Below are 21,857 nucleotides of genomic sequence, written 5' to 3' on the forward strand. Positions count from 1 at the left end.
GAATTTCCTAACGATCTTGCAAGATAAACATTGAAAATTAGTAGGGCTAGAAATTACTATAGTAAAAGGAGCATTATATTCTTTAAATCTAGTGCTTAGAACATAAACCTTTCCTAAGTCCTACTTATCGGCGCAGTGACGTCATCCTGGAGTAGGAGACAGATAATCTTCCCTGCTGCTGCTTTATTGAAGAATGGCAAGGAGTCCTGACAAATGTGCTGCCCATCGTGCAGGGATGTTTAAATGCAACCAGCACTGAACAGTCTTTTACATAGGATGGAACACATTGTGCATATTAAAACCAATGTGCTGCTTTCTTTATTTCTGGCATCCTTTCTTCCCTACAACACAGGAATATGTTCCAAGTGTTTTTTTCAGTGCTTTGTCTCTGCTCTTTGCCTTTTCCAGTGCTTCTTCTCTGCTCTTTGCCTTCACTTCACCAGCTGTCACTCCAGTGACATTTCCCAAGCATGAAGCTGACATAGAGCAGGGCAGAGCTTGAGTGCTAAAGCTGTGGAAAACAGTAGCAGTGTTTTAAAATATCAACACAACTCAGTGTTTTGGGAACAATTTTTGATTTGTTACTTGAACAGACGCCGTTTTCTACAGAGCCACTCACTCTGAAGAGAATTCAGTTATTTTAAAAATTAAAAGGTTACTGAGCCATAGCACACAGCTATTTAGTCAGTAAATTTCAGGTTTTTCTGCCATAACACTTGACTTAAATTAGACATTAAGAAAGCTGAATCTGATTAATACAAAGAAATTTCTGTATAGAAAATTAAGAAAACTAATAATACTGTGCAAAAGAGGACAGATAACAGAGAGCAGGACAGATATTTGAGAAGTGTTTTGCTTCCAGATTTTCATATCTTCTCTACGTATCTGTCTTCACGTCTTTCTCTATTTGAAAACTTAGTTTTCAACTTTCAGAGCTGTATTTACAGGCCAAAATGACCTGAAATTTTAGTCTAAAAGAAAGGTCAATAATAGTTATCACATGGGGTGCCTTCTTCCAACAGTTAAGCTTTCTTCTAATTTTCTAGTTCTTTTCTGTTATCTGATCTACTGTAATCCAAGATACAAATATTGATAGGAAAGACGACTGCAACATGCAGAGTTAACACAGGCATTTTCCTCAACCTGTAGAAAGACCAGTCCCCAGTATTGAAATAAAATCAACTCCTCCACTCCAAATGCAGAAAGACAAGTCCAAATGATTTTCAGTAGTCTCCAACTATCTTCCCTAATTTTAGGAGACATTCTAGGTAAGACTTGCAGTTTATCAGCTGGCTTGATTATGACATTTATTATTCTCATGAGTACCTTTAGGCTGAACAGGGAGCAAATCTTAACTTCTCTTTGCCCAGAAATAGTTCTGTAATGTTTCTATTCTTCCCACCTTATGTGGTAAGGAGGAGAGACAATTACCACAGGCCAGTCTGACACTGCTCAGGAGGTGCCAGAATATTACAATATACAGAAGCAATTTCTGTGAGGGGAAGACACAGGAGCCTGTTATGTCCTGAAATGCAGAAAAACCCTTGTGCTGCAATGTGTTTTCATTGCCCTGACTTGTAGGTGCTGCCACACTGCAAAGCAAGTGTGAAGGAGCCCTCTAGTGTGAATAAGAAATGGACCTACAGCCCATAATTTGCACACAAATAACACAAGAGAGCAACAACTACAAATAATGTCACTGCCAGTCCTCAGGTTTTCAACAGCACACACTGCCCAGCAGATTCAATAATTAAAAACCTCCTGGATGTCAACCCTGAAGTCAAACAAACAAACAAACATATATGTCATAATGTATGACTGACCATAAAGATAGTCTTAATTGAAAAAAAAATCCAAAAACTTGAGAATAATGTAGAAATAAACTGCAGCCCTTGTCAGATAAATATTTTGTTTAAATTTTTCAATAGACCTTGACCTTAAGAGCAAATGATATGAACAACTGAAAGACAGACAGCCTTTTTTAAAACCTTATATACTGGGGTAAAATTTATCAGCTATCACAGAATAATTCAAATCTTCCAGAGAAATAGTCAGTTTGCACTATCATGCAACCATATCCAGGAGATTCCAGTGCTCAGATCTATTTGCAAGTGGTGGTATGGCAAAAGATCACAGCCATGCAAGTAGACAGAGAAAGACAAAGAGAGGAAGATATTCAGTCCCACACAGGTCATAATGTGCATCTATTTCTGTAGAGAAACCTTTTGGTTTATGCTTTGTATCACTAAGATTAGGAAAAAAAGCAGCAAGGATGTTGTTTATTTTATTGCCACCAATTCTAATGGAAACATACCTTAAATGTATCTGCTTTAAAGCAATACTGTTCTGAAGCTGCACAGAGAAAGCCATATGCAAAAATTTATTTTTTGTCAGTTTTGTCTTTAGAGTGATCACAGTTGATTGCATAGCAGTTTTATGATGCTGAATGGAAAGTCAAAACAACTATGAAGTTTAAATTGATAGCAATGTATTTAATGCCCTGCTGTCTAACTGCTAGAGGGATAAACAAAGAACACCTAGAATTCTGGAATGAGTTTAGGAAATTCATTAGAAAAGTTTTGAAATGGTATCAGAAGAAGTCAAGAAAGAACACATGAGAGACATAAGCAACTAACAGATGATGAGAAATTGCAAATAATTAAGCCAAATCACCAGAGATTCAGTCTAGGTAATCATTTAGAAACAAAGAAGAGAAAATTCAGACCCATTTTAGACAAGAAGAATTGTGGAAGTGACCTCATTGTACTTCCATTTGGGATTTTATCCTGGATGCAGAAATGAAACTTTTCTAAATTTCACAAATGGGGAAAATGAGTGAACAGCCATGCTTACTAAACTTGCTGTACTTCTCGCTTCTGGAGAAGCTGCACAGCCTCCTTGGGTTATTTTGGTACCTCCTTTTCTGGCAAGCAATGAGGAGTTTAGAGGAATTTGGAAGAAAAAAAACAAAGGAAAAAATTAATTCAGCTTTCCCAAACCACAAAAAATTCAATTTAATTCGGGATATCTTTAGCCCAAATTTTCAGTGATATTTTATCCAAAAAAATCACTCTCGATGGAAAGAACTCTGAAAGGTTTTGCTACAGAAGACCTGAAAGAAAGAAATATTGTATGCTGGCATTATAACTTCACTAAAACTGTATAAAAATAATAGTGCAGGAGGTTGTATTTTTTTCATTTTTTCAATGACCTTTGAGTGGATAATGACAAAGTTGATTTGGACATGTTATTAAATGAAAATCAACTACACATCTAAAATCTGAAAAATTATTTAACCTCACCTGGGCATTCTCTAACTCCTTCAGTTGTACCCAATCAGATAGAAGAAGCAAAGAGGAAAAAAATTTAAGGAATTGGTGTTTAGGTGGCTTTCTTGTGTGGAAGTTTTGTTCTCTATGCCATTTGATTCAGTTTATGTATATCTGTACCAGATTTAATTGCAGGATTAACTACAATTAACTACTTAAGGCTAGTTATCTGGAAATATTTATGATCTTATTAAGTCAAATTCTGGGTACCAACAGGGTATGCCTGAACATCATTTTTGCTTGAACATCTTAAGTCTTAATTGGAATACTGGGTTCTTAATCTCAAATACTTGTAACCTCAGAACTAAATATCTAAAGACACACACCAAAGATATCCATACTGATGTTTATGTCCAAGACAAAACAGAATCTCTGCTTTCAGGTGATCAAAAGGTTTCTTCAAAGTCCTGCGAGCTTTGAGATTAATTAGCATGTAAAGGAATAAAAAATGAGTGATAGGTGTTGAAAACCTGAGAATTAAAAAGGGCTGTGATTTTTGATAACTGACAGGAATCCTTTAGAAATGCATTTTATAGGAACTACTTAATTCTACTTTCTCATTTGCTCTGACACCACGGAAGCCCTCCACTGGCCAATGATGCCTAAGACAAGTATTTTTTCCACAATACTTTTTAAAATAACCACCATAGATCCTGAGCAGGGCTAGGCTCAGACTGACAAAGGGGATGACATGATGTGAAAAACATTGGCCCAGCACTGGGAAGAATGATTTTGCAGACAAAGTACATTTAACAGGACTTATAGAGTCACCATTAAGCTTACATATTTTGGCACCTGTAAGAGAAATGCAAAACTCTACACACTTATAAGAATACTTATTCATCCTACTGCTTTTCTGCTGAACTGGAGTCACTTGCTTAAATAATTGTGGATGTTGTGGCTCAAAAAAAGTCAGTGAGTACCTAAAATTTAAAGGCCAGATCAACATTGCCACAGCCCATTTAAAGTTTATAGTATTGCCATATGACCCAGAGAAGAAGCCTAGTGAGGCAAAGGACAACAGGATTGCAAAATAAAAGAAGCCATTCAAAAACATCTTTAACTGATGCAAAACTTTCAGTCATTAATCAGACTTAAGTTGAAAAGAAAATCATAAAAGAAAGGAATAATTCTGGTTACTTATAAAAACTTCTCTTTTAATAGAAATGAACTTTTAAAACCTTTGAACTTCCCTGAAAAGGCCTCTGAAACTTAGCAAGTGAGAACTGCAAAAAAATGTGTTCAGAAACTACATTCCCTTTTAGGAAGCGTGACCACAGAGAACATTGTCAGCCCCATAAAAGAAGGACTGCATCCTCTTTGTTTCATAAAACAGCTTTACTGCTTACAAGCACTGCTATTTTCAAGGATCCTACAGAAACTGTAGTTTTGGTACTTAAGGTGTTATACTGGAGCTAAGGTGTTATACTGGAGCTAATTTCTCCCTGCAATATACCAGTGTTCCCTTATAATCCCCCTGCATGTCTTCAGCAGTAACAGGGTGAGCTGGAAGGACAAGGAGAGCAAATGTAGCTTCATCTCTTATTCAGCACTGACTTCTTTTTCTTTATGTTCCTTTCACTGGAATTGATTTTCCTAGCTCCTACTTGCAAAACTAAATCACTAAAGGATACAGCTACAACTGGTAGTGTGAGTGAAAGATGAATGAAATGGGACCATATTTTAGCTAGTTTTAGTTCTAGTTTTAGTTCCAGCCACAATGCACTGTCCCTTTCTCATCCCAATGACCTCATCCTCACTCCCTAATGACTATGTACTCCTCTGGAAAGTTTCACTTTTCTTTTATCTCCTTTGACAAATTTAACAGGAGCATCATGACCTCAAACGAATGTTTCATTTCAAGATTATATTTTAACATGTCCAACTGACTCAAAAATTATGGTTAAAGGAAGACAGGTATATAGTTAAAGCCTGATGCTTATGTTGATGTAGATTCACTTCCTGGCAGTGACACAGCCTTCTCTTGTGCAAATAATTGATAGTTAGATTCCATAAATATTACTCAAATTATGGTCTTATCTTTCTCTGCAAAGAGCTGTTGTAATTTAGGATACAGTACTGTTTAGCATCACAGAAGAGAAAAGAATCTGTCTCAATCTTTCTGTCTTAATTTCCCTTCTGAATGTAGTGGTTAATTTGTACTTTCTAATCAGGAATCTTGCAAGTCAATTTTCACAGGTAAAAGCATTCCAATATGGCCAGAAGTAGCAGACAATAATTTTTTTTTTTTTTGGAAATAATTCACATCTAAAGTGTTGGCTGTAAGAAAACTACATGCTGGACTTTCACCAAAAGCATGAAGTCATCAGACCATGCTTAAAGTAACTTCTGAAGTAATTCATGTCATTGTACAGAAAAGTTCAGTAACTGAAAGTTAAAGAAGATTCAGGACTTCATAGGTACAAAACTGAATCTTGTTCATTCCTTAGGCTCTGTTGCTGCATCATTGTACAAGGTTGGACACTTTTCCCTGGCAAAGCCCCTGGCAATGATGTGAGCTCAGAGCACATTAGAGCAAACCCACCAAAGTTAATGGTGTCAGTGAGCCAGGCCCTTACTGGCCTTACCTTCTTTTCCCCTCCTACTTTCTCTTCTATTGCCACACCATCAGAACCATTAAGGATGGAAAAGATCTTCAAGATCATCGAGTCCAGCCTTTGACTGCATACCACCTTGTTCACTAAACCATATCACAAAGTGCCTACAGGTTTTCTGAGCACTTCCAGGAGTGGTGACTCCACTCTCCCCTGATCACTGTTCCAACACTTGACCACACTTTTAGTGAAGAAATTTTTCCTGAAATTCCACCTGAACCTCCCTTGGAACCACTTGAGGCCATTTCCCCTTTTCCTATCATTTTTTACATGGAAGAAGTAAAAATCAACCAACCCTCATCTCCCTACAGCATCATTACAGGTGGTTGTAGAGAGTCATAAGGTCCCCCCTGAGCCTCATTTTCTCCAGGCTAAACATTCCCAGCTCTCTCCCTCAGCTGCTCCTTTACCAGACTGGCGTCCCAGACCCTTCCCCAGCTCCGTGCCCTTCTCTGGACACCCCTCAAAGCCTTTCTTGTAGTGAGGGGCCCCAAACTGAGCCCAGCACTCCGAGTGTGACCTCACCAGGAGCAGAGGGACCATCCCTGCCCTGGTGCTGCTGGCCACACTATCACTGACACAAGGAGGATGTCGCTGGCCTTCTTGGCCACCTGGCTCATGCTCAGCTGCTGTCAACCAGTACTTGTTTCTAATAAGGAAATTAAAATTGTCTACCTCTCTGGTAGGTGACATTGGCCTGTGCCCACCTACTTGATCCCCTTGTAAGGACTATTCTGTAGAAATAAAAATTAAAATTGTAATGTGTGCCAATACATGCACTCCTGGACAATGGGAAATGTATTAGATGGGACTTGGAACAGCCATTCCCACCTTCTGCCTCTTAACCAGATGATGATGCCAAAATGCAAAAGCTAGAGTACCATGCTTGGCTTTTGCCATTTGCTTTCATTTCTCAGCCTACAGCTGAGAAAGAGTAACCACAGAACTAAAAATTCTGATTACAAAGTGCACAGCAAGGTACTGTATGTTGCGTGGTCAGTGGCACTAACCACATATCAGTCATTCTGCTTCACACTGTACATCAGTATCCTCTTCTTCTTACCTCCTTCAAGGAATTTCAGCACACCCATTCCCTGCAATCTCTTTAGATGCCACTAAAACAATATTTACTTACTGAACTTTAAAGCTGGAAGAAAAAGCAAGTGTTCAATACCAGCATGTTGAGAAGCCTACTAAGGATAGTGGAAATCTTTCCACTGATTTCAGCAGACCTTGGATCAGGTTATACACAAGTAACTTCTGGCATCTGATTCATCAAGACATAATCCTGACAGCACTAATTTACCAGTTACTTCAGCAATGCTACAATTTCACCCAGTCATATGGCTTCATTGTTATTAGTTTGGTAATCCAAATAAAACTCAGTTTTACACTGGCTTGGGATGAGAAGGATAGGAGTCTATCATGACTGCTCCTACTTCCACCACACACAAGGCTAAGCAGCAATTATTTCCTGTGAGAGCATGTATAAGGCAAGAGGATGCATTTTCATTATGGATGGATGTCTGTATTACCATTTCCTCCTCAATGCACTTTAAGGGGCAATATTCTGATGTAGAAATGACCTACAGACTCCTAATTATCTTGTCTTAAACCCTGATCAATCTGGCTATTCTTGCAATAGTGAATTTCTCTTCAGCAAAGCATTTCCCTTGCCAAAGTATATATTTTTTGGCAGCACCTGGCAATTTCCAGCCCTGGAATCTATGTAGGCTTGTGAATTGTGCTAGGTCTGCAAGGTTTTCACCCTCCAGAGTACTGGTTTGGTGCAAAATAAAACATCATATTGTTTCCCATTCTTTTTCCAGTTGGTGTTTTTTCCTCAAAAATATCTAAAGACTGAAATTCCTCCTTCATATCCCAGCACAACACTCAAAACTGTAGTGCTTTCTCTTCACACGTTGCAAAAGGCTTGGGAATTACTGTGTGAAGCAGAATGGCTCTATCACATGCTTAATAAACTTGATGGCCTCCAAAACAGCTATTCCATACCAAGAGCAGAGTACAGCACTCCTGTATGTGAGAAGAAAATGTTACAAGTGCTGTACTTTGGAAATAAGTTTAGGAGAAGAGAACTCCTTCCCAATTCTACAAATGAAGGGGAAAAATGTTTCTCAAAGGATATTTCTATAAGAAAAAATATTATTTAACTCTGAGACAGACTAAATAAACACAATCATACAAATTACAAATTAAGATCTTCTGGAAAAAAGCTACGCTTGTCTCACTGACTTTAAAGAAGTGAAATAGTTATTTTACTCTGCATTTGAAATATCAAAGAAATATCTTCATTTCAAAATTTGAAGCTTATAAATCTCACTTATTCAGGCAAAACTCTCTGTGAAGTCCTGATAGATTTCTCTTATAGATCAATACTCACTGAGTGTCCATATTTTCCCAGTCTTACTTGCTAGGATTTCAGAGCAAAGAGCAAACAACTTATTGCATTGGACTCAGTAGTTAATACAATCTAGAATTCCACAAAGCAGTAGCTGTAGTGCAATATCTCAATATTCACAAATGCAGATGCTTTCATAAAGATTTTACTTGTGCATACTGATAAAGCTTATCCTCTATTCTCATGCATATTAAATTAGATTTCAGAGCTAGGGCATCCATTCATTCAGCATTTATAAATGCTAATATATGCCCATTTTGATGAATACAAACAAAAATCAGTCTAAGCATAATAATTTTTTGCATTAACAAAACATTGAAGGAAAATGGAAACTAAATATTAAATATTGTCACTTCAAAATGCATGCAACTTATTAACATGAAAATCAGATTGCCTACTTTGCACATTTAAACCTTGATGTATTTCTGGTAGGGGACTTTACAACAATCCCCAAGATTTGTTATTTGCTTGTTTGTTTATTTGCTTGTTTGTTTAACACTTCATAGAAGTATCAAAACCCAGGCATTTCCTGCTGATTGAACATTGACTCATAATTTCTCAAATATAGATGAGAAATTCCAGAGCACCCTCAAGAAGTATTACCAATATAACACTAATCCATTTGTTCAAGATTACAAGGAGATGAAAAGTGATATCAACAGTCTCTTATTTTGCATATGAAGGCATTTATAATGCAAAAATAGATAGTACTAGACTAACATACAGAATTTAGTCAAAGAGGTACAGAGATACATAATTAAACAGCACACTGGCTGGCATGCTCTTTAGAACAATTTTTCATATTTAATTATTAAATTGGAAATTAAAGAGAACAGCTTTGTACTCCATCAGGTGCATACATTTCGTGACTTAGGACAAATAATTTTTAATTTAATTCATTTTCCTTGAGTTCAGTTTCCTAGAAGAAGCTGTGTATGTATGCTAAGACTGGATCAATTAGCTTTATCTGTAGCTGATGAAAGAACACTGTTTCTTTCAGAGGAAAGAATAACTTGAATTTTATGCAAAGCATTCAATACAGGAAAAATTCACTCTCGATACACACCTTCACAGGTGATTTCACTGTGTTAAACTAGATCCCTAATTTTCAGAGACCAAAGATGAGCAAGGTGCATCCCAAGCTCAGCATCCCTAGCCTCCTGTGCCACCACATAAGGCACACAGCACATGCAATTCAAAACCTCTCCAAGCACTAGCTCCCAGTCTGGATCTAGCACATAGGAGGTTCTTGTTCAATTACTGTGCTGTAATACAGCAACACAAACTCTCAGCCACAGGAAAATCCTGTCTGACTGACCTGCTGCCTTACAGGATGCTCCCATACATCCTGATGCTGTAAACTGCTGTCTATGCTTCCAAATTGCACCTGACCCCAGTGTTTTGATGGAAGCATTTTGAGTTTCTTGCTACAAGACCACAGCACTCTAACAGGTCAATAGCCTTTCACCATGCTTTAAAAGCTGCAGTTGTATCTGAAGATTGACTCTAATACTAGATTAGATTAGATTAGATTAGGATTAAGAGCACTGTTTTTCAGATTTATGATGTATTTCTGAATTACAGTCTACATGGCACTCAAATTCTACTGCTTGGCTAGAAGGACACAACAGCAAATACAAAGAGTCACATAAAAGTTCAAGAACACATATCCCCAGTTCTTTCCTAGAGTGCTAGATTTGATTAGTTTTGCATTTATCCTGAGCTATTTCTCATGTAATTTCTGATTTTAATACTACAACAGCAGATTATGGTTCTACACAGAATGCCTAGATAACCTTACATCTGAAACTTCTGTAGTCCACCTACACCAGTTCTTCTCCCATTGAAACCAGTGGTAGAGCAGATCCAGTGGCAGCAACAGGAGGATATTTTGGAGGGATGAGGAGGAACAGAAAGAAACAAAGTGTGAACAAGTCCTGCTGAATTACTCCACTGACTTTGCATCCTTTAAAGGGAAGTGCTGTTAGTGAAGAAGCCAGCTATTTAACTATTGGAATCCTATACCTTGGACTGCTTTCAGGAGACATCACTGTGACTGGATTTTGTATCTTCTTGTTGTGCACTGAAGGCAACATCCACTGATATGATAAAGCAGATTAAATAACAGCCAAATATTCTATTAAATAAACTTTGACCTACATGATATGAAATCCTTTTGAGCTAGCCACTGACAAAAAAGGAAAGAAACCTCCAAGGAAATCAGTGTACATCAGCAAAAAGGAATGCCCAGGACTGTTGTATGTCCACAGGCAGCACTTTGAAGGTTGAGTAAATAGAAGGAACTTTTGATAACAGCTGGAAGGCAGCACTCAAATTGTCAGAAAGATGAGAAAGAACTATGGTCTCCCAGTATAGTGACACAGAAGGTGCAGTCCATACTGAAGGCAATACTATTAAAACAAAAATGAGGAGGAGAAATTACATTAAAATTGCAGAACCACCTGCCATTTATTAACCAATATGGACTCTTGTCCAGAGAGCAACTGAAGTGCTTAGTTATATCAGTCCCTATGCAGGAGAGCAACTGAAGTGCTTAGTTATATCAGTCCCTATGCAGGAGAGCATTGAGGCATGTGCTCACTGTCTAATATGTGATTTAATCCAACACACCACGTAGGAGCTTGAACAGTTGCCTAGATCTAAGTGCATGCTTTGTTAACTTGATGAACTGGGACCATCTGACCCTGCAGTCCTGCCAGAACAGATGGGCCCAACAGTGATAACATCTGTAGAAGTGGTGGTATGTCCTTGTAATTCTTTATCTCCTCTTTCTCTGTGATAGCATCTTTGTATACTGCAGCACTTAAAAGGTCAGCAGCAATTTAAAATCTATTGCTTAAAAATTACTTTAGTCATCAAATACTTATTAATTGTGATTGTGGATCATGATTACTGAAAAGGAATATTTTTTTCTGTTAATTTGCTCTCTCTGTTGTACAGCACATTAAGCAATATCACACTTTCTACACACTTTCTATCTTTCTACTTCACACAAATTTTAAGTATACTCGATTGCTTTGGTCTTTGGAAAGCCTTGGGAAAACATTTATCAGAATAAAAAATTCTGACTTCTCTAATACTAATGTTATCTTTATGTAAAGGATGAGCATTTATTATGCCATAGGATACACAAATATTTAAGCCTGCAAATAAGTGAATGTCATGTTTTATAGCTGAAATCATCACTGGTGTGATAGATATTCCATTCCCATCTTGTTACATGTCCCATACAAGCTTTTTGAAGAGCTATTAGACATAATTCTTCATAAAATTATTATTTTGTAAGAAAAATACATAGACGTCTTTGGTCTGGCTACTCTAAAAATGATTTTGAAGTACTCTGAGATTTTCACAGAAAGATTCCAGGATTCAGGATTTGTATTAACTACTTATGCATATTAATGATGGTATGGAAAAATGTTGCTACTGATTAATAACTAAAGTAGGCAGCAGGAATAAGTTAGTAAACCTATCAACTTTATAAATTATTAAATTTGGACATTGAAGTGTAAAATAACTTGAGCAGAAGCTTTTAGGGTTTACTTGCTTATGAAAATTTGACAGACTGATAAAAGAAAGGGAAGGTTGACTAATCAGTTCTTGTATCCACAGTTCAGCTGGATCTGGCACCTGCATATCCAGGAAGAGAATTTGCCCTTCCATGCTTTAAATGGGAACAAAACCAAATGTGGCATGCTGTGGGTATACTGCAAATTCAGGACACTCCACTTTTTATCAGGAGCGCTCACTTTTAAAAGCATTAGGCTAAAACAACCTGATTGGCAGATTTCAGGAAAAATCCCCAGGGAAAAGCTTGTATTTCTTATTATAACTCAGTGAGGGAAAATAATCTGGGGAAAAAAAAAAAAAACAAAACAAATCAAACTCCACATCTTTAGTATTTGTAGTACTTTTCAGTGATACACATAAAACAACATGCACACAGACACAAACCAAAATATTACTGTAATCTACTCCTGGCTTGCTGTACTCTTTAGTCTTATGAAACAAATAATTTAGCAGGCAATGTACAATATAGAGGCCTCCAGTGGATTGCAGTATACTAAGTAAGCATGTTTTTCTTTTTGTTTAATTTATAGTCCCTGGGGGAAAAAAAGACATTTAAAAAGCCTGTTTCCTGGGTTTACAAATCTCATAGGGATAGTTCTTAACTGGCTGAATTGCTGGCTAAAATGTGAAACACACTGTACCACTAGAGGTCTTTTCATTTGCTAATATTCTAAGGCCTCAAGGGTTCTTCACCAGGGAATCTCCATGTTTAAATCACCGGGAATAGTAATGTGTAGAGCTGTCTTTTCAAATTGACAACTGCAGGACAAACAGAGGGATATCAACCTAGACTTTGCTGTATAAGCATTAGGGGCAATAAGTTCCCAAAGAGAAACTGAATATTCATCTTTTTTGATGTCCTAAATCTTAATTTAACTTGAGTAATTCTTAAAATGTAAACTCCTGCCAAACTCTGTGAATAACAGATTTTTGGTCTCAGTGATATAACTGAGAAGGAGAAGAGGAAAAAAAAAAAAAAGGCAAGAAAAGAAATTGGTAGAGCTGACTGAATTGAGTTACTTCATGTTTTGGCTCTTGGCATGCTTGTCTTTTTTTTCCATATTTTTCATTTCTTAACCAAAGTGGATCATTCTGTAAATGGAAACATTTAATGCTGAAAATGTCAAAACAAAACACTTAATCTTTTCAGAATTTTACTGTCTAAAATCAAATTCTACCAGAATTTTAAAATAGATGTAGTAAGTAAGCAACTACTTACTTTTTGTGAATTTATTGTTCCTTCATTTCTAGCTAGTCATAACAGGGCAACTGCACATCCGACTTGGTCGTGTACAAACAATCCCAGGAAATAATGGATCTCTAATCTTTGTGTAGGACAGCAGAGAATTCAGCAGTTACTAAGGAAATCAAAAACCACAGCAGGAAAAAAGACAAAAATACAAGAGTGTAAGAGTTGTATGAATGAAAATGTTGACCTTTACTGGAGCTGAGTGAAAAATGCAAGATATTTGCCAATTAAGTATTTTCCATAGGTGGCTGGTGCAAATGCAAAGCACAGGAAAGCCATGCTATATCAGTCCCATTTCTTATCTTGTAGACATCTATGGAATATAAAAATCTTCCACTTATCTGTTCCATCAGCCTTCCTATTTCATCGGTTACTTTGCTACTTTGATTCCTGCTTCCCACTTTTTAGCTGGCAGACCTTACAGCCTGTGAGTGGTACACAGCATTTCCCCTTAGGAAGACACTCTGACTGTACACAGTACCTTGGTGTGGCCTTTTTTATTAGGAAATACTTACCTACAACACTGTTGTGATCTACGGTTTTAAACACTAGCTCAAAACAACAGCTGGCTCAACAATCAGTTTTCATACAAAGCTAAAAGGTAAACTTCCTTTGTAAGGTGTCCAAATGCCAGATTTCAGCTTCCTCCCTCTCCATTTTTGAGGCTAATGCAGTTCAATAAAATATTTTAATAATACCTTTCTAAGAAGGCATAGATTTGCTCAAATGCTTAAATAGCAACCACACATAGAGATCAAAGCTGTCCATTTCCAGGAATATCTGGAAAGGGATATTCAAAGGCAGCCTCTACAATGGCCACTGGTGATTCAGTTAACATAATACACCTCAGTAACATGACTGCTCCTGAAACCTTTGCATTTCCTTTCTAACCTCAAAACTTCCCCTTTGTGTTTTGAACAGGCAAGCCCACGGGGTATGGATCCAGCAGTAGACGCTTACACCACAAGGGAATAGTGGATGAATGCTGCTTCCAGAGCTGCGACCTGAGGAGGCTGGAGATGTATTGTGCTCCGATAAAACCGCCCAAATCCGCGCGCTCCGTACGCGCCCAGCGCCACACCGACATGCCAAAAGCGCAAAAGGTAGGTCAGGCTGGCAAAAATTCCCATGAGCAACCAAACCAGACCAACAAAACAAAAGAGCCAACCAAAAAAAAAACCCCTACGTATTTTAGGGAAGGAAAATTCTATCAAGCATAACATTCACATTCTCTGAAAAAATCCCTTCACCCAGGATTTTTCTCCTGGGAAGCTGAGAAGTCTCAGGGAAAAGGAAAACAATTTTTATCTCATTTGCTTCTCCTGTGTTTTGCTCATGTGGAATGTGTTTGGAGACTGTTTACACACAGGTGATTGTTTCATTGGATTCTGCTGTGAGTTGTTTTGACTCACTGGCCAATCAGGGTCGAGACTCTGGAAAGAGTCACAAGTTTTCATTATTAACTTTTTAGCACTCAGTAAGTATCCTTTCTGTATTCTTTAGTATAGTATAGTATTCCTTAATATAATATAGAATTATGACATAATAAATTAGCCTTTTCAGAACATGGAGTCAGATGCATCATTCCTGCCTTCGTCGGGACATTCCCAGCAAATACAATAATCAAGGCTGGTAACATAGAAAACAATTGGTGTGTTCTGCCTACTAAATTTAGTGGAAATCTGGAAAATAGTTGCCAAGGTGGGAAATAAGTGGGAAGTGGTGTTTTCTATCTCATCTCTTAGAACACTGAATAAAACACAGAATTGCTAAACCAGTAGTTGTGAGGTCTTATCCTGCCATAGGGCAGTAAGTGACAAGTACCTACATCATCCAATCATAAATACCACCTAAGACTTCCTTCAAAAGAGAAACTAAACGCTGAATGTTTGACAACGCATCTATCTAGAATCTCTTCACTCATCCTCCCCTCTTAGGTAGAGGTAGAGTGGGTGATCAAGAAGGAAATCTGACATTCTGCTATTCATTTTACATTTAAATTAACAAATTCTTTTTCTTCATTATTTTTGCCCTTTTTTTTATTTATCAGAACTAAATTAAATGGATAGTCACTTCAATCATTGCATACTTAATTTTAACTATTTAAACTTCAATACATATATTCTCCAAGCCACTTCCAAAATTGATTGGTATTATTTATAGAATTGCGGAGTTCTGAGTATCCAGATTTTTGTTGCTCTGATACCAGATATACTGTACATATGTGCACTGTATGTATCAGCAAAGTCTGTAGTTCAGAAAACCCATCTTAGACTAGGCTACAATTAAGCTCATGTTCAACTGTCTCTCCTGTTTGAGGTCTGAACATCTGTTTTACATATTATCTGTCTTCTGCTGTAAGTCCCTCATGATTTATTTTATTACTGTTGATCCTGTCTGTCCTACACACATGTTGGCACCACTCCTGCAGTTATCTGAAAATTTTTGCTTACAAGACCTGGAACCTAAGATTTCATAGGAAGTCAGGAAACCAGTGCTGTATATTAAAATCCTTAATATCAACTTTATGAAAAGAACTATTGTAATCATTCCAGCATCCATTCTTTTCCATAAGTCAATTCATAGAATGGAATCCTTTCCCCTTCTTTCCTCGAGAGTTTTCCAAAAATCAGCGTACGTGTGATCCTTCCTGGGAAGTATCACCTTGAGGTCTCAAAGGGCACACAGGGCAACAAGTGAAAACTTCTTCAGGTGGAGCTCAACTGCAGAACCCCCTGTTTTAGGTTTATTCCTGTCTGGGCACACATAAACTTAAGGAAAGCTGGAGAGAAGAAAGCAGGCTTGGCCAGGAACCAGTGTGCTCCTTCCCATGCTTGTTGCTAAGGAGATGGATAAAACATTGGAGTAAAGGAGACAAGATACCTGCCAGCTCTTTGATGAATCTCCACACCACTTTCCTTGGAGGACTAAGGAATGATGTCATCTTTAGGCAGCTGTCCTCTTCCCAGTTTAAAACATAGGCAGGAGAGCACTGTCTTTCACAGACAGGAAAGACCTTGTATCTCTCTGCAGCATCAGGGGAGGTAGCACTCAGGAGAGGTACTGGAAGAAGGAAAAAAAATAAAAGGGAGTATGTAATTGAGTAATTGAGAGAGCATAGCAGCTGAAGAAATCTTCCTGGAAATTGAAAAGGGAAAAAATATCAAGAGGTGAAAAGGAGAGTAAAAGGACAATGAGGAGCACAAGAGAAAGAAAAAGGGTGAGGGAATTAGATCAAAGAGGTCAAGAAGATGTAAAATATTGCAAAACTGAATAAAGCAATAAGCATCCCAAATAAAGGATGGAATTTTTAGAAAATTAAATTAGAGATAAATTAATATAAAAGAAAAGACTTTTAAGGAAACTGTGCATGAAAAGGAGCATGTTGAACAGAATAAAAGTCATAAAGGCTTCTCAATAGGAACTTGGTAATAAAATAACAAATCTTATGGGAAATACAAACAAATTTTCATTTTCATCTGTGGATGAATAAATTAGCTTGAGGAAATGAAAATACAAACAGGTAGGAGAAACTATTATGCAGATTTCTGATAGATAAAAGGATAGTACACTGGAGGGAAGAGAAGTGCAATTCTGTAGGAAAAACCAGTACTTATCCTCATTTAATTTTTTCTTTCTCTTCACTTTTTTCAGTCAGTTGTACATGCCACCATTAAGTAAGACAACTGTGTTCAAACTTTTTTTGGACACACTCTCCCAGGATGAATGTATTTAGCTAGTTCATAGTGTTGATTTTAACTAAAATAGACCTGCTTAAGTCAAATTATTTTTCTGTTGAACAATGTTTCTCTCAATATGATATGCCATATATGAGATCTATATCTTCTTCATAGAAAGTGAATATATATACACCTATGATTTTATAAATACAACCTCTTCAAAATTTTCATATTTAAATGCAAGATGTAAGGTAGGACTTGATGCAATACATAAGAGGTTGTTCAGTTCCTCTCAGATTTCATGGAGAATCAGTTTCTTATGCTCTTCATATATTGGATAGTCTTTGTTCAGCATCTCCTCAATCTTTTTAAATGGTAAATCCAGGATTTGGTGTTTTGGTTTAGTGTTTCTAGCGCTTAAGTGGTCTATTTCCCCAGTTCCTTGTGCAGATGGTTCCTGCTAGGCACAGTTTGGTAGATGATCCTTGTTCAGAGGATTAGGAATCTTCTTTTATTTACAGTTTCAGTATTTCTGCTGGAAAGAAAAATATTGGTTTCTACTAGTTACACATTATATTTAGAGTTTTAAAGTGCAAAACAAGAGCAAGAAGAGGAGTTTAAGTCCTGTCTTCAGTGTCATGATACCATCTAGCTTTTCTTTTGTTTGTTTCTTCCTCTTCTGAAAAATGCTTAAAGTTTAGTCAATTATCCTTAAGTGAATTAAATTTTAACAGCAATTTGGAAAGGAGCTATTGAGTAGCTCTTTGAAAAACAACTGCCCTAAAAAAGGAAACAACTGAGCAATTCCCACAACTGTACACATGAGGAAAGATTGTGACCTTTTCAAATGAAGCAGTGTCACAGAAACAATGTCACAAAGTCCTTCTAAATTCAAGATTATCAAGTACCTTGAAAATTACTACTCAATAAGAAGGTTGGTGAGGCTGATTTAAAAATCCAGTAAAAAAGAACCATAAAATAATTTAGGTAGAAAAGGACTCCAAGAACATTAAGTCCAGCCATTAACTCAGCACTGCCAAGTCCACCAGTAAATCCTGTCTCTAAGTGCCACATCTACATATATTTTAAATAACTGCAGGGATAATGACTCCACAGCTTCCTTAGGCAGCCTTTTACAGTGCATAACAATGTTTTCTGACAAAAAAAAAGGGTTTCCTGCCATCCCATCTACACCAGCCCTGGTACAACTTGAACTTGTTCATGAGCATAGTGCCATGTCATCCCCTCGCCACCTGGGCAAAAGGCATATCTAGATATAATTTTGCTCTTCCTTACATTTGCAGTCCTTTTTCTTCTTTAGGCCTCATATGTGAAAAACACACATAAATATATATACCAACAAAGTATGAATAGGAGGTGGATTTTCTCAAAAATTGTTTTCATATTTAATCCAATCTTCAAAATTTAAATAAATACTGAGTGGGACTAAGAGAGAAAGGGAAAAGATACTAGTATTTTTAGTTTAAGAAAATGCCATTAAGAAAACAGCAAAAGTATTGCAATATTTTTCATTAATTTTTCTAAGACTGGCAGATTCTTTTGTAATTGGCTCAGTATCAACTCAGACACATTCACAAGCCAAAATATGCACCACGGCACCAATCCTAATTTCTGTTGAAGGCATGCCACATTACCAAGCCAATGACTGAACTTTTAGGTGTAACAGATAGAAGCACTTGGCCTTTTCAGAGAATTATTTTCTCCCATTGCTTGCTTTGCAGCCCTGTTTTTATGTCAGTGATCACACTGCCCACAGAACTAGAAATCTTTCAGAGACCCCAGAGAATTCATAGCTAAGGTATCATGCCTGTTACTACAAACATTAGACTTTCCATTTATTACCAATGGAGCAAGAGAACTTTCAATGCCAATATGAGGTTTGAATGTCTGCCCTAATGGGATAAGAATGCTGCTGCTTGCTGCCCAGTCCCCTTCCAGCTCAGTCAAATGACCATTGCTGAGGCAGTTGTTATCCCACTGCTAATGACGCCTTATCTCCAAAGATCCATGCTGAAGGTGATGGGCTAGAAGTCTGCTCCCCTGTTCTTTAGCTGACTTATAAATTGATCACATTTTGCATCTCTCATCTTAAAATAATTATTGTCTTTGTGTGGGTTTGAATATCAGCTCAGAGCAGTTTTATTTCCAATTACCTTCTTCTCAAAGACTTGAGAAACAAACCAGACTTTTCTACACCAGTACAAATGCAGGTCTGAGAATCTAATTCAGGCATTCACACCTGCTCTTGGGGTCTGTGCTTTTTTCCCCCTAGTGGTCTCAGTATTTCATACTTGAAAAGAATGTGTTATGTGGGTAAAAGCATTTTATGGCAAGCATGCTACCACCAGTACACTTATTGGTAGTTATCGATCAAAATGCTGATTCTGGAGAAGGAAGTGTTCTAAAACAACGTGCCATCTTCCTTCAATTTCAAAGCTAGTTCTATCATGACAAGTCTTTTCCCACCTACATGTCATGATCAAAATCTGTAAGTGAAACACTCCTGCTTTATTTGAATGATAAAGCCATTTTAAAATCAGACAACAACAGCAGCAGAGAGAATTTATATTTTCATTTTGGAAACATACAGTTAATTTTCAATCCAAATAGACTTTGAAAGTCACTGCAATGACAAATGGCTGTTGTTTCATTTTAAGGCTCTCACTGTCTATTCTATAAATCAAATTTTTAATCTTAAAGAATATATGACTTTTGGCAAATAAAATGAAGCATAGAGCTTTTCCTATATGCTGGTAAACTCTCTTCAAGGAGGAGCACCTAGGGTCAGCACTGAGGAGAATATTTTGTTTTGTTGCTGTGTAGAAAAAAAAACCCTGGGCATATGAGTAAAGAAATTCCTGTTTTCTTAGCTCATTGTAACCAATATAAGCACTTGTAGAATAAGTCAGGATCCCTAGTGTTGGCAGACTCCTGTGAAATGCTGCAATGATGATTTTAATCATTGAAAATTTAAGGGTTCACCCAGAATGAGTTTTCAGGATGAAAACTAATGTATAACTTAGGAAAAAGTGAAGGCAACAAAGGTCATTTTGGAAAAGCTGGAAGAGAAACAGGCAATGAAAAGAAAAATATATTCTAATTTAAGGATAAGCAGAATTCTGTTGACATTTCTGATTCTGTATTTGATTGATGCTATTCTATGGCAATATTAGCAAAACTGGATGAAGACAAGCCAGCATCCTTCTGAACTGTTCACAGAAATAGTGACTAGATGATTAATCTAGTCTATAATGGCATATTCCTAACAAAAACATTTCTTCATTATGACTATTTTGCTGTTAACAACTTTGGCTTGTCAGTGTTGATAAATCCTAGTTTGGCTCAATGTTTAATACTTGGTGGTTGTATAATTAAGTTAACAATTACTAGTACTGCCTAATTTTTGTTTTGCATACTAAAATAATAATTCCTCTCATATCCATCAGATGCCAATACAAATCCAGTGAAAATTATAAGCTCTCTATGAGTTCAAGTTTTGTAATCCTTTGAGTTTCTGATTTGCTTTATTTTTAATTTAATTTCTGGTTTTATTTTTAATAGATACTGAAGGGAAATGGAAAGGTTATAAGTAGAATAGTGTTTTTAAGGGAAATTACTAAAAACCCCCACAAAAACAATGCACCAAATTAGCTTCCATTTTCTTTCTGTCCATTAGAAAAGCAAGAAAATGTTATTACTTTAAATTTTAGAGGCTTGCTATTTTTAGGGCTTAAATAACAGCTAATGCAGTGGTAGAGCTGCATACACATGGCTTCACCTTTTACAGAGATTTTGTTTTTTTGCTTTTCTTAGGAAAAAACCCCATAACTTCACCTGAACTAAGGATTTGACTTGTGATGAGTATTATAAATATGGAGAGTCACTTAAAAATTCTGGCCTTGGTCTGACACAGAATATGCAGTCTTGGGCCTGGTTAATATTTACTAGAGTGGCAAACAAGGAAATCAAATTGAAATGTATGTACCACCCCCATTGCTGCTGCTGGCCTGTGTGTGGAATGACAGAGAACTGAGGGCATTATTCACTCCAAAGCTCTCTTGGTTTGCCTGGCACATCACCCTTGTGTGTTTTGAAAATACAAATTATATTGCTGCAGCTCCTACAGCAAACCCACAATTTTTTTCCTCCTCAAGGTCTTATCCAACAAATCTATTATGCCATCTGTGCAATATGCAGTTAGCAGAGCAATTTTGAAAATACCTGGTACCGAAGCCCAAGAGATTCCATAAATTCTGCAAGTTACAACTCAAAAGTTCCCTGCCCTACATCCCTTCTTTTGCAATTATCTTTGGGAAAGAAAGGAAATCTTTGGTACCTGCTGTACCCCTAAAGCCTATCCAGGTTTCAGCAGCAGATGTCTCCTCTGCCAAGATCAAGAATGACAACAGTGAAAGTGTTTATGTCTAGGAGAACAGGGGAATTCAAGTACAGAAGTTTTGCATAGTTAAGTTCTCTGTAGATAACTGAATTATTGATTAAAACACAATTACCCAGCAATCTGGACAACTGTTTTCTTACTGCTATAAGTTTTGTGATCATACAATGTATTTAAACCTACCTGTAATAAATTTTTCTTTCTAAACTTTCAGGAAGTGCATTTGAAGAACACAAGTAGAGGGAACACAGGAAACAGAAACTACAGAATGTAAGAACATGCCATCCACAAGAATGAAGAATGAATGTGCCATCTGCAGGATACTTTGCTGTAAATAAATTATTCGTTAAACATTGGAAGACTTAAAAAAAACCTTTGTTTTAAAAAGCTTGATGCAATTTCAACCAATGGGCATTCTCCCAGTGAACAATGCAACTAAACATTCCAATATTAAGTCTTTAGAGAACAGAACATTTTAACCAGACCAGAGCTAAAAAAATTCTGTGGTTGATATATTGCTGTTTGTTAACCTGTTTTAAATGTCCTGCACGAAAACT

General features: G+C 36.9%; 1 protein-coding gene across 2 annotated transcripts in view; it reads left to right on the top strand.

Moving 5' to 3' along the window:
- Window positions 1-21,655, top strand: part of IGF1 (insulin like growth factor 1) — a 47,259-nt gene extending 25,604 nt beyond the window's left edge. For both annotated transcript variants that reach the window (XM_058023454.1, XM_058023453.1), the window contains 2 exons: window positions 14,125-14,306; window positions 21,515-21,655. In XM_058023454.1, coding sequence (XP_057879437.1) covers window positions 14,125-14,306; window positions 21,515-21,574 — 242 coding nt within the window. In that variant the 3' untranslated portion in view covers window positions 21,575-21,655. The remainder of the gene's footprint in view (window positions 1-14,124; window positions 14,307-21,514) is intronic.
- The last annotated feature ends 202 nt before the right edge of the window (window positions 21,656-21,857 follow it).

This window comes from Melospiza georgiana, chromosome 4, assembly GCF_028018845.1.
Source record: "Melospiza georgiana isolate bMelGeo1 chromosome 4, bMelGeo1.pri, whole genome shotgun sequence".
Taxonomy (NCBI): domain Eukaryota; kingdom Metazoa; phylum Chordata; class Aves; order Passeriformes; family Passerellidae; genus Melospiza; species Melospiza georgiana.